The 14,368-nt window shown below is 49.0% G+C and overlaps 1 protein-coding gene across 2 annotated transcripts in view; it reads left to right on the forward strand.

Annotated features, from left to right (window-relative positions):
• The window catches only part of LOC137524392 (testis-expressed protein 2-like), a 155,967-nt gene that overhangs the window by 137,304 nt on the left and 4,295 nt on the right, over nucleotides 1-14,368 (forward strand). For both annotated transcript variants that reach the window (XM_068244169.1, XM_068244168.1), the window contains 2 exons: nucleotides 12,297-12,438; nucleotides 14,152-14,364. In XM_068244169.1, the coding sequence (XP_068100270.1) occupies nucleotides 12,297-12,438; nucleotides 14,152-14,364 (355 nt within the window). The remainder of the gene's footprint in view (nucleotides 1-12,296; nucleotides 12,439-14,151; nucleotides 14,365-14,368) is intronic.

Raw genomic sequence — 14,368 nt, forward strand, 5'->3', positions numbered from 1 at the left:
ATCGGCTGCCAGGGGCTGGAGAAAGCCCAAGGTAATAAGTTATTGGTTTTCTTTATTCCTCAGATGTGTCCTTTAAAGGAACTTGTAACCAATGAGGACAATTTCCTTGAGCTTCAGTCAGGTGCATTTAAGTAACTATCTGTTCAAGGATGGTGGACTCTGAATGGCTTAGGGCCACACTTTACCTGTGTGACTTGAGCGATCGCTCAGGGTGCTATAATATTCTTCTCCAAAAGTGCGCAGGAACCTATTCAAAGCTCCGCCCCAATCCAATCTAGTTAAAAACTCTGCCCCCGAATCATTGCAGAGCTCCACTCCCAACCACTGCAAAGCTCTGCCCCTTAACAGCTGTGAAATATCTGTGTGCAGCCAGTGCCTGTATGCAGCCAGTGATTCTTTCCTCGCGTAGATCCTGGATAGGTGATTTACTTCACCCCTCCACTATGCATTCTGCATTAGGGGCCCTCTCTCTCATTACATATGCTCGGGGGCGCCGCCTCTGACTGCCTATATTGTGGGGGATATCCGGCTACCCATACTGGGGGTACTCTGTGGCTACCAATATAAGAGGGGCTTTCTGGTTACATAAGGGGGTATCTCTGGCTCCCTACCTTGGGTCACCTTCTCTGCCTTCCTATTAATGGGAGCCCACTCTCACCACCTACACTGGGGGCTCTCTGGCTACCTATACTGGGGGTACACGCTAGCTGCCTATATATGGGGGGGGGGGGGGGCTTTCTGGCTACCTACGTGAGGGGAGTCTCTCTGGCTCCCTATTTGGGGTCACCCTCTCTGCCTACCTAATAATGGGGGCCCTCTCTCACCACCTATACTCAGGAGTTCTCTCAATACCTATAATGGAGGGGCACTCTGGCTACCTATACTGGGGGCACCCACTCTTGCCACCTAATACTGGGGGTGCCCTCTCTGACTTCCTAATACTGGAGGTTCCCTCTCCAGCTATGCATATGAGGGGGGGAGGGGAAGTCTCTCTGGCTACATAATACTGGGGGCTCCTCCAGCTGCATATATGGTAATTTTACCTCTATTTAGTGAATATGCCCCAATGTGCTTGTTTGTGGCTCATTGTCAATATTGTTTAAAAAGGAACTCTAGCGGAAAGGGGAAAACAATTAAATACATTGCAAAGTGAGAAGTAAAAAAATAGAAGAGAGATCAAGAAATGATTCATATTCTCCATTTAATTTGTTTATTGTAACGATCGGTGTCAGCACGCAGAGAGAATCTGATTATTGGTGATCTGCAGTATCACCAAGAATACAGATATATACCTGATTATTGATGATCTGCAGAATCACCGATAATACAGATATATTGCTAACCTCTGGACACCTGAAGTGTGTGAGTGTTTGGTGTAACAGTAGAAATTGGACTACCGGGGTAGCAGGTGGTCCAATATGTAGAGACAGACTCTACTGCAGTCAAGGACTCCAGGAGAAGGAGACCCTGACTGGTTTAGCAGCAGTGCCCCCTCTGAGAAGCAGAGGGCCCCTGCAGGGAGGCTGAGCACCCAAGGGGTGGGTGACAGCCAGAAAGGTCGGGCAGGCCAGGTCGGCAACACACTGACAGATAAAGTACACAAACGGTAAGCTGATTCGGTATCCAAGGCAAGCAGGGTTTGGCAACGGAATATCAGAAGTGCAAGATACCGAATCAGAGATCAGAGGATTGGTCAGGAAAGCAATACGTCATAACAGATATCAAACAATGCCTAGTCTGGGTGTGAGGTCCGTGGTCTCTAACCCATGGAACTAGTCTGATGTATAACAGGATGATAACACAAGTTCCCTAGTCTGGGGTGTGAGGTCCGTGGTCTCTACACCCTGGAACTGGTCTAAGGAATAACACAGATGATACACAGTATTCCTAGTCTGGGGTGTGAGGTCCGTGGTCTCTACACCCCGGAACTGGTCTAAGGAACAACACAGATGATACACAGTAAACTGGCTAAGTGTGGATTCCCAGGTCCTCCTGGTTCCACCACACTGAAAGATCTGACTAGGTCTGAGTGCTAGCACATAGGTTTTCGCAACGCCAGACAACCAGCAACTAAACAGCAAGAGATATATATAGTGGAGTGCTCTCCAGCGCCACCCAGCTCCCATCAACCAATCAACCACTGAGCTGGGATCAGCTGACCTCTTCGATCAGCTGATCCTTCTCCTATTGGTATAAAGAGCCTGTCTTGCGGCGCGCGTGTAGCTCTCCAACTGTGTGCACTACTGGGTCCAGCCAATCCAGACGCATGTTGCTGCGGGGAAACCGCCGCTCTGTGTGCGGACACCGCCGCCTCACTGTCAGAAGGCGCGGTGGTTTCTCTGCAATCCGTCACATTCATGTTGTTTGATCCACAATGAGCCTGCAGGTCATCATCTTTACTGCTGGCAGACAAGAAAAAAACTAGACAGCACCAACTGCCGTTATTTATAACCAAACCTCCTGACTGTAACGACCGGTGAAGCACAGAGAGGTCTGATTACCGGTGATCTGCAGTATCACAGGAAATACAGACGTATACCAGATTATATGTGATCTGCAGTATCACCGATAATCCAATATACTAGCTAACCTCTGGTCACCTGAGTAGAGTGTTGTGATTGGTGCAACAGTAATACAGAGGACAAGCCTCAGTGCAGCAAGGAGAACTGCACAGATTCCTTCCGCAGATCTGAGCTCTCCAAGACGGGAGGAGTCAGACTGACAGTAGGAAGGACAGACTGAAAGTAACCTTCGGGAGGAAGGATCACTAACAGAGCGAGGAACCGCCTCTAACAGTAAGGTCGGTTCTCGAGGTCGGGCAAGCCAGGTCGTACACACACGGACAGATAAAGTACAAGATCAGGAGGCAAAGGCGGAGTCAAAGTACAGGCAGGGTTCGGCAACGAGGTATCAGATATATCGGGGTACAAAATCAGGAGGCAGAAGCAGAGTCAAGGAACGAGCCGGGGTTCGGCAACAGAGTATCAGAAATATCGAGGTACAAGATCAGAGTTCAGGAGAATAGTCGAGGCAGGCAAAAGTCAAAACAGATAATCACAAATTAACTAGTACTTTAAGCTATCAACAGAATCTAGCTTAGTGTAGGATTACAGCTCCAGCTGGTCCCGGCACACTAACGGATCTGACTACGGATCTGGGTGCTCCCACGTATGTGATCGCAACGCCAGACAAGATATGAGTGAACAGCTGGCAGTATATATACTCATACGTGTCCCCCAGCACCTCCCTGATTGCTGGACCAATGGGGAGCGGAGCTGGAGTCAGCTGACCTGCCTGATCAGCTGACTCTCTCCCGGATGTCATAATGCTTGTTTGAGTGCGCGCGCGCGCGCGTCACTCTAAACCCTGTGGGACTACGAGTCCCAGCTACAGCAGCCCCGCTCTGCGGTGTCTCCGCAGCGGGGACATGTGCGCGAACCGCCGCGTCCAACGCGGCGGTTTCGCCGCGTTGCACAACATGCTGCACGGAGGCAGCCGCCTCATGATGTAAAGAGGCGGCTGCCTCTCCGTGTGATGCGGAAAGAGCCGCCCGCCGCTGGCTCATGGCGGCGGCTCTTCCGCGATTCCTCACAGTACCCCCCCCCCCCCCGAGGAGTGGACTCCGGACAACTCCTTCCAGGTTTTTCTGGATGTACCGCATGAAATTCCCTCACTAATTCGTCCGCATGCATGCGGTTCCCAGGTACCCATTGCCTCTCCTCAATCCCGTACCCCTTCCAATGTACGAGATACTGCACCGAGTTCTGCACAGTACGTGAATCTATGATCCTCTCCACCTCATACTCAGGTTGGGCATCGACTAAGACAGGAGGAGGAGGAGTGGGACCGACCTGGACTGCGGGTTTGAGAAGTGATACGTGGAAAGACCTTACTCCGCGCATGCTGGTGGGAAGATTAACGGTATATGTGACATTGTTGATCTTTTTGGTTATCGGAAATGGACCCACAAACCTGGGACCAAGCTTATTAGAAGGTTGTTTTAGGATCAAATGACGTGTGGACACCCAGACCAGGTCTCCTGGCTGGAACCTCCACTCCAACGACCGTCTCTTGTCGGCTTGACCCTTCTGACTCAAAAAAGCCTTCTCCAGGTTACTTCTTACTGTCCCCCAAAGGTCCCTAAATGACCTTTGCCAGGTCTCCAGGGCTGGGAACGGAGTGGAAGCTATAGGTAATGGGGAAAATTTGGGTGATCTTCCCGTCACTACCTGAAAAGGGGAAAATCCGGAGGACGAGTTTTTTAAGTTATTTTGGGCAAATTCCGCGAACGGAAGAAATCTGACCCAATCGTCCTGCGCTTCAGCCACATAACACCTTAAGAACTGCTCTAACGACTGATTTATTCTCTCAGTCTGGCCATTGGTCTGAGGGTGATAACCAGACGAGAAAGATAGTTTTATGTCCATGAGCTGGCAAAAGGCTTTCCAAAATCGTGAGACAAATTGGACTCCCCTGTCTGAGACTATGTCTTCGGGAATGCCGTGCAATCGAAAAACATGCGTGATGAACAACTCGGCCAGTTCCTGAGCCGAGGGGAGTCCTTTCAAAGGTACAAAATGGGCCATTTTGCTAAATCGGTCGACCACGACCCAAATGACCGTCATCCCTTCAGACCTGGGAAGCTCGCCCACGAAGTCCATGGACAGGTGCGTCCACGGTTCAGTCGGGGTGGGCAACGGCTGCAAAGTACCGACAGGTGCCAGCCGGGAGGGTTTACTCTTGGCACATGTCACACACTCCTTCACATATTCCTTGCAATCTGCTGCCAAGGAAGGCCACCAGGCACATCTGGCTACCAAATCCTGTGTTCTAGATGCCCCAGGATGCCCTGCATTCTTATGTGCATGGAACATCTCTAGAACCTGAAGGCGAAATGGTAGAGGAACGAACAGAACCCCTGCGGGCTTCCCCTCCGGGATGTCCTGCTGAAAGGAAATCAACTTCTCTCTCCAATCTTCCCAAGTTCCAGTGGCTGCCAGTATCAACCTCTGGGGAATTATCGTCTCTGGAATGGAAGGCTGTGCTACCTCTGACTCAAAGCATCTGGACAAAGCATCTGCCTTAATATTCTTGCTCCCCGGGGTATACGTAATAATAAAAGTGAACCTGGAGAAAAATAGCGCCCACCGAGCCTGACGAGGGCTCAACCTCTTAGCCCCCTCGATGTATTCTAAGTTTTTATGATCGGTGTAAACCGTGATGGTATGCTCAGCTCCTTCTAACCAATGTCGCCATTCCTTGAAAGCTAATTTGATGGCCAGGAGCTCTCTATTACCAATATCGTAATTCCTCTCTGCAGGGGAGAACCTGCGAGAGAAATACGCGCATGGGTGCATTCTACCCTGTAAGCCTGACCGCTGCGACAGCACAGCCCCCACCCCGACCTCCGAAGCATCCACCTCCACAATGAACGGGAAGGACGTATCCACATGTCTGAGGATGGGTGCTGAACAAAAAAGGCCTTTCAGGGTGGCAAACGCATGTAAAGCCTCAGGAGACCAGTGAGCAGTATCCGCCCCTTTCCTGGTGAGATTGGTAAGGGGAGAAATGACCGTAGAATACCCCTTTATAAACCTTCTGTAATAATTAGCAAAGCCAAGGAAACGCTGAAGGGACTTTAGCCCAACCGGCTGTGGCCACTCCAGTACAGCAGAGACTTTAGCAGGATCCATAGACAGGCCCGTGGTAGAAATTATGTACCCCAAGAAAGCGACAGATGTTACTTCAAAGATGCATTTTTCAAGCTTTGCATATAAAGAGTTCTGCCTTAACTGATTCAAAACAAATCTCACATGGTTTCTATGTTCCGAGAGATTGTTGGAGAAGATAAGGATATCATCAAGATAGACTAAGACGAATTTCCCCAACACCTCTCTGAATACCTCGTTAATGAGTTCCTGGAAGACGGCCGGGGCATTACACAGCCCGAAGGGCATTACCAGGTACTCATAATGCCCATCTGGTGTATTAAAGGCCGTCTTCCATTCATCGCCCTCTCTTATGCGTATCAGGTTATACGCGCCCCGCAAATCTAGTTTGGAAAAGATCTTAGCGTCTGTAATTTGTGTGAACAGATCGTCTATCAGTGGCAGAGGATAGCGATTCTTCACGGTAATTTTGTTAAGGCCGCGATAATAAATGCAGGGTCGCAGACCTCCGTCTTTCTTTTTAACAAAAAAGAAACCGGCTCCGGCAGGTGAGCGGGATGGGCGAATGAAACCCTTGGCCAAGTTTTCACGGATATAATCCTGCATGGCTAATTTTTCGGGTCCCGACAGATTGTACAAATGACCCCGGGGAGGTACACAACCTGAACGGAGGTCAATGGGACAATCGAAATGGCGATGTGGGGGCAACTTGTCTGCTGCTTTGGGACAGAACACATCGGAAAACTCGGAGTACTGGTCGGGTACTCCTTCCACCTGAATTCTGGTTTGTCCCAGGGTCAACTTTCCCAAACACCGCTGAAAACAACGAGGTGACCAAGTGGTTAACTGACCCGTGGCCCAGTCTATTTGAGGTGAATGGACTTGCAACCACGGCATGCCTAGGATAATCGTGGAGGTTGACATGTGCAATACAAAAAATGATAATTGTTCCCCATGCAGTACCCCTATGGTGACTTTTACTTCCGGAGTCTGGGATAGAGCACGATTCCGTTGTAGAGGGGAATCATCTACAGCCGTGACCTGAATGGGGGGCCTCACAGGGGTGAGGGGAATACCCAACTTCTGAGCGAATTCAAAATTCATAAAATTGGCCGCTGAGCCAGAATCAATAAATGCCTCAGCGGCCACCGACTTATTCTCCCATGTAATCGTACAGGGAAGCAGTAATTTCTTTTCTTTAAGGGGTGAAAAGTGTGTGCCTAGGGTGTCACCCCCCACTACTCCTAGGCAAACTCGTTTCCCGACTTGTTCGGGCAGTTTCGCACCCTATGCCCTGCTGCTGCACAATACAGGCATAGCTGTTCCGACATTCTCCGCCTTCGCTCCACCTGGGTCAGTCTCGATCGACCAATCTGCATTGGTTCGGGCGGAGGCAAGGCCGGAGAGGGTGAGATAGGCGGAGAAGGTGTTACTAGGGGTGTAGCGGATGGTGCCGCATACGAAGTCACCCTGACACGGTGACTGCCCCTAGCCTGCCTCTGATGGCGTAGCCTACGATCAACTCGAATGGCCGATGATATGGCCTCATCAACTGTCTTGGGCTCGGGAACGGTCAACAGTAGATCGGAGACCTCCTCCGACAACCCAGACAAGAAGTAGTCCATCAGGGCAAAATTGTCAAATCTAGCGGTGACTGACCACCTACGGAACTCTGCCGCAAAATCCTCGACCGAACCACCGCCTTGCCGCAAAAGTTTGAGCTTCCGCTCAGAGGACGCGGCAAGGTCAGGGTCGTCGTAAATTACGGCCATGGCCTTAAAAAATTCCTCTACCGAGGTCAGAGCTGTATCGGTAGAGGGCAGGTTATATGCCCAGGACTGGGAGTCACCAGTCAGCAAGGTTTTAATAAAGATGACCCGTTGGGTCTCAGTCCCCGAGGATCGGGGTCTCAACTCGAAATATGACAGCACTCTACTCCTGAAATTCCGGAAGTCAGATTTGTGGCCGGAAAATTTGTCAGGTACAGGCATACGTATGTCGTCACTAGGAGGGGATCGCACTGCATCAACTGACGTCTGGAGGGTTCGCACTGAGCCTGATAAGGCATCGATTAAGGCTTTGTGCTGGCCCAGTGCTTGATGGATACTGTCCACCGAAGTGGCAAGCGCAGTCAGAGGATCAGTGCGTTCCATCTGTCTTTTGGGTCTGGCGTTCTGTAACGACCGGTGAAGCACAGAGAGGTCTGATTACCGGTGATCTGCAGTATCACAGGAAATACAGACGTATACCAGATTATATGTGATCTGCAGTATCACCGATAATCCAATATACTAGCTAACCTCTGGTCACCTGAGTAGAGTGTTGTGATTGGTGCAACAGTAATACAGAGGACAAGCCTCAGTGCAGCAAGGAGAACTGCACAGATTCCTTCCGCAGATCTGAGCTCTCCAAGACGGGAGGAGTCAGACTGACAGTAGGAAGGACAGACTGAAAGTAACCTTCGGGAGGAAGGATCACTAACAGAGCGAGGAACCGCCTCTAACAGTAAGGTCGGTTCTCGAGGTCGGGCAAGCCAGGTTGTACACACACGGACAGATAAAGTACAAGATCAGGAGGCAAAGGCGGAGTCAAAGTACAGGCAGGGTTCGGCAACGGGGTATCAGATATATCGGGGTACAAAATCAGGAGGCAGAAGCAGAGTCAAGGAACGAGCCGGGGTTCGGCAACAGAGTATCAGAAATATCGAGGTACAAGATCAGAGTTCAGGAGAATAGTCGAGGCAGGCAAAAGTCAAAACAGATAATCACAATCAAACTAGTACTTTAACCTCCCTGGCGGTTTATTTATTTCGCCAGGGAGGCTGAAATGGGGTTTTTTTTAAATTAAAAAAAAAATATTTCATGCAGCCAACTGAAAGTTGGCTGCATGAAAGCCCACTAGAGGGCGCTCCGGAAGCGTACTTTCGATCGCCTCCGGCAATCGAAAGTAACAAGATAGGCCGCAATGAGCGGCCTATCTTGTTTCGCTTTCCTCGTCGCCATGGCGACGAGCGGAGTCACGTCATGGACGTCAGTCGACGTCCTGACGTCAGAGCCGCCCGATCCAGCCCCTAGCGCCGGCCGGAACTGTTTGTTCCGGCTGCGCTGGGCTCGGGCGGCTGGGGGGACCCTCTTTCGCCGCTGCACGCGGCGGATCGCCGCGAAGCGGCGGCGATCGGGCAGCACACACGGCTGGCAAAGTGCCGGCTGCGTGTGCTGCTTTTTTCAGATTGCAAATCGGCCCAGCAGGGCCTGAGCGGCGACCTCCGGCGGCATACCCCGAGCTCAGCTCGGGATTACCGCCAAGGAGGTTAAGCTATCAACAGAATCTAGCTTAGTGTAGGATTACAGCTCCAGCTGGTCCCGGCACACTAACGGATCTGACTACGGATCTGGGTGCTCCCACGTATGTGATCGCAACGCCAGACAAGATATGAGTGAACAGCCGGCAGTATATATACTCATACGTGTCCCCCAGCACCTCCCTGATTGCTGGACCAATGGGGAGAGGAGCTGGAGTCAGCTGACCTGCCTGATCAGCTGACTCTCTCCCGGATGTCATAAAGCTTGTTTGAGTGCGCGTGCGCGCGTCACTCTAAACCCTGTGGGACTACGAGTCCCAGCTACAGCAGCCCCGCTCTGCGGTGTCTCCGCAGCGGGGACATGTGCGCGAACCGCCGCGTCCAACGCGGCGGTTTCGCCGCGTTGCACAACATGCTGCACGGAGGCAGCCGCCTCATGATGTAAAGAGGCGGCTGCCTCTCCGTGTGATGCGGAAAGAGCCGCCCGCCGCTGGCTCATGGCGGCGGCTCTTCCGCGATTCCTCACACTGACCATGCGATAGGCTAAAAGGTTGTTTTTTTTTATAGATATACTGTACATATGCACAGAGGTAGATGTTGGTTGCTTGGCAGTTGCAAACAGCTGTTATTTCCCACAGTGCAACTAGGTTCTAGGTCCTGACATCACACTGTGGGAGGGGTTTCACCACAATATCAGCCATACACACCCCTGATGATCTATTTGAGAAAAGGTAAAGATTCCTCATGGGAAAGGAGGTATCAGCTACTGATCGGGATGAAGTTCAATCCTTGGCTATAGAACAGTTCCTCTTTAATGACCCAGTGTGGGTGTTGAAATCCTGGGAAGGGGGAGGGGGGGTGTATTAAAGGGAACCTGAAGTGAGGAAAATTATTTAAAATAAAGACATGGCATAGCTGAAAATGAATATTACATACTAACCTCACAGTCAGTTCCTCTCAGAAGCTCACCATTTTCTTCTTACAATGAGCCCTTCCAGTTCTGACAAGATTTTGTCAGAACTGAAATATACCAGTTGCTGTCAGTTATATATCAGCAGCTGTCAGTTACAACTGAATGTACAAGGTAATGTCCATGTTTTCCTATGGCTCAAGTGGGTGATATTACAGTTTAACAGTGTGCAGACCAGGAAGCTGTTATGGGGTAATTGCCATTTTCAAAATGGAGGACAGATAAATCCATTGCTCAGAGTGGACAAACAGGACACAGGAGAGGGGAAAGAGATTGAGGCGTAGAGTACACATGAGGTAAGTATGACCTGTGTATGGTTTGTAACGATCGGTGAGCACAGAGAGGATCTGATTACCGGTGATCTGCAGTATCACGGGGAATACAGATGTATACCAGATTATATGTGATCTGCAGTATCACCGATAATCCGATATACTAGCTAACCTCTGTTCACCTGAGTAGAGTGTAGTGTTTGGTGTAACAGTAACACAGAGGACTAAGCCTCAGTGCAGCAAGGAGTACTGCACAGATTCCTTCCGCAGACCTGAGCTCTCCAAGACGGGAGGAGTCAGACTGACAGTAGGAAGGCTGATCTGAAAGTGACACTCTGGAGAAGGTGTCACTGACAGGACGGGGAACCGCCTCCAACAGTGAGGTCGGTTCTCGAGGTCGGACAAGCCAGGTCGTACACACACGGACAGATAACGTACAGTATCGTAAAGCAAAGGCGGAGTCAAGGTACAGGCAGGGTTCGGCAACAGGGTATCAGAAATATCGAGGTACAAGATCAGGAGGCAGAAGCAGAGTATAAGAACGAGCCGGGGTTCGGCAACAGAGTATCAGAAATATCGAGGTACAGGATCAAAGTTTCAGGAGGATAGTCAGGCAGGCAAATAGGTCATAACAGATAATCACAATCAAACTAGTACTTTAGCTATCAAAAGAATCTAGCTAAGTGTAGGATTACAGCTCCAGCTGGTCCCGGCACACTTGCGGATCTGACTACGGATCTGGGTGCTTCCACGTATGTGATCGCAACGCCAGACAAGGAGCAAGTGAACAGCCAGCAGTATATATACACAAGGACCTTTCCAGGACCTCCCTAATTGCTGGACCAATGGAAGCAGTGGAAAATGTCAGCTGACCCCGCTGGTCAGCTGACTCCCTTCTGACTGTTATTTAAACTCTGCCTCTGTGCGCGCGCGCGTGTAACTCTGAATCCAGGTGGACTATGAGTCCCAGCCACACCAGAACTGTTTAGCAAAGTCTCGAGTGCGGGAGCCGCCTCTGATGCGGATTCCGCCGTTACCAATGCGGATTCCGCCGTTACCAATGCGGATTCCGCCGTACTGCCTATGCGGCATGCGGCGTTTTCTCCGCGTTGTGACGCCATGCTGGACGCGGAAACAGCCGCCTCACCTTGAGAGACGGCGGCTTTTCCGCGTTTCCTTACATGGTTATTTTGACTTTTTATTATCAGTTCAGGTTCTCTTTAAAGATAAGTTTCACTCAGGGCATTGTGAATCTTAAAGGCGGCCCTGAGTCAGTGTTCTCATACCTTGGGCAATCTATTGCATTAGTGTCCCTATTCATCTCCTAAGGACCTGTATTAAATTCCCTTTTTCACCTAAGTTTTCTCCTAGGTGATATTTTCACACCTTGTCATACACGCCTTTTAAACCACCAGCAAGCAAGAAATTACTCTGAATAATTTTGATAGCACTTTTTCTCTAACTTATGGATATTTTTTCATTTGTAAAATGCTGAAAAGTTATTTTAAAGTGGATGTGAAAAAAATTATCACCTAGGAGAAAACTGAGGAGAAAAAGTGAATTGCATATGAGCCAGGTCTCTTCTCTCAATTTGAAATAGCAAATAAATGTTTGTTCGCTTAAAGTGAACCTCCTGACTAAAAATCTACTCAGCAGCACTGAAAAGGCTTGGTGTTTAACAGCATCAGAACTTTGTTTTTCTTACCAAAGCATCATTTTTAGCTGCATTTTTAGCTAACCTCCACCCATCAAAGAAAACTGCCCTGGCTTTTTTTTTCCTGATGTTGTGCAAAGCATGATGGGATTTCCTATGTTGTTATTCACGTTGCCTAGCAACTGGGAGGGGTGATCAGCACACAGGACAGTTGGAACTGTGTCTCATGCTCCCTGTCACCTTCTTTCAACCAAAAAGATGGCTGCCCTCATGAAATCAAACATTTGCCTGTTCTTTTAAAACAGAGTCGGTAAGAGATTATATTAACTATCTATTTTAATTAACATAACTAATGTAACTTAATGACAGTGTGTTTGTTTAGGCTGAAGTTCCCCTTTAAAGAAAAATGCTTAGCTTATATCTACTGACAGGAAAATGATGCCAAGAGCCAGGATCTTTATCGACAGTGATGAGGAGTCCTCCAGCGCTGGTTCTTCAGAGGATGAGGAGATCCCAGCCATGGAGACACCGGGAACTCTGGCCGACAGATCGAACGCCAATAACACTGAGAGGTACAGTGATTGCCACTCTTCTCTGTTATTACACCTCTGGCATTGCCCTGTTTTGGAGGAGTGAGTAACCCAGAGAGGGTGCTTCCACGCTGCCTTCATTTAAAAATGTCCTCCTGTGTGGTCCTGATCCTTTAGGATTGATTTACTTAAAGTGGAGAACAGTGGAGAGTAACGCAATCCATAACCGGAACTGTAATTAATTATTATTATATAGCAGTGTTCTCCAACCCTTGCCTGAGACATATCCGAACACAGTAAGGTTGCCAAATGGTTAGTATGGTAGTAGTTCTACAACTGCATTCACAATCTACAGACTAGGTCAGGCACAAGCAGACTAGCTGACAGAATCATCAGCACTGGGTGCTGTTCGGAGCGGCTTTCATAGAGAAACTTCTGACTTATACATATAAGTGGTTGCCGAATCTCAGGCATGCATGTGTTGGACTCTACGTTGTGTTGCACTTACATGCAGACTCCTCCAGCCATGAAAATAAAACTGCAGCCAGTGACGTGCACATGGAGAGACACCGGTGCCAGCGGAGGATCATGGACAGGTGAGTGTTAAGGCCATACCCATCAGTGAATTTTCTTCAGCCATGAGCGATCGTTTCCGCGATCTCACAACATGGGTACAGACACGCGATTACATGGATGACATTTGGTGACGAGCAGCGATAATGACTATCACAACAGATCGGGTCTTTAAGATCCCAGATGACTCCCGCGCATAGTACTGTGATCATTTGACTTCCCGTTCCCTTTGTGCCGTTGCGGGTTCCTGCAGATAGGAAGATGGATCAGGGAACCTTGTTTGTTGGGAGGCATCTCTGTGAGGTTCCCTAATCCATCTTCAGATGATTATCCAGCATTAGAGCTATATACTGCCTCTCCAGCACACCTTCTGCACTTATACTCCACACATGGCCGGGACACAATATGGGTAGCACCATAGGTGGAATCACTGGGTTGGTTGGTGGAGCAGAGAAGGCACTAAACATGTCAGCACACAGGGAGGGGGTAATTGGGGACTACACTTTTCTGCGCTGTCTTCAACTCAATTAGTAATTGTGCACTCCTGAGGGGGACCACTGTTATGGTGATGGGGATAACCCTGGTAGTGGGACTAAGGGGGAAACAGTGTGTCGTCAAGATGATGGTGTGGTAGTAAAAGTCCCCTTGACTTATACAGGTGAATTTGAAAATTTGAATATCATGCAAAAGTTAATTTGTCAGTAATCCTGAACAAGACTGAGAGACCATTTAAAGGCTCTGGAACCCTTTGCAGGGGTTTGGATGAATGAGCTGATCAGAGTCTGACACTTTGAGCCTAGAATATGGAACATTTTCACAATATTCTAATGGTCTGAGATTTTGATTTTGGGGTTTTCATAAACTGTAAGCCATAATCAGCAACATTATAACGAAGGCTTGAAATATCTTGCTTTGCAAATTGCATGTAATGAGTCTATTTCATATATCAGTGTCACCTTTATGTTGAACTACTGACATAGATGTACTTTTGCACGATATTCTAATTTTTCGAGTTTCATCTGTAGTCACATCAGCAATTTTTACCCGTTCAGGTAAAAATGTGAGGATCCCTTTATAAATTTATATTTACATTTGAGTATATATGTCTGTAAATGTAATATATTTTATGTAGGTAGGGGTTATGTCCATACACCTTTTTCTCAGCTGACTGTCCATCTGCAGCTTCACAGGTGGGAACAGCACCAGTCGCAAGATCCTGCGCTTTGTAGATAAAATCGCCAAGTCACGCTACTTCCAGAAGGCAACAGAGAATGAATATATCAAGAGGAAGATGGAGGAAGTATCCAACACCCCCCTGCTGCTGACTGTGGAGGTCCAAGAGCTGGAGGGGACCCTGGCGGTCAATATTCCTCCTCCCCCCACTGACCGCCTATGGTAC

The sequence above is a fragment of the Hyperolius riggenbachi genome, chromosome 7 (genome assembly GCF_040937935.1).
Source record: "Hyperolius riggenbachi isolate aHypRig1 chromosome 7, aHypRig1.pri, whole genome shotgun sequence".
Classification (NCBI taxonomy): Eukaryota; Metazoa; Chordata; class Amphibia; order Anura; family Hyperoliidae; genus Hyperolius; species Hyperolius riggenbachi.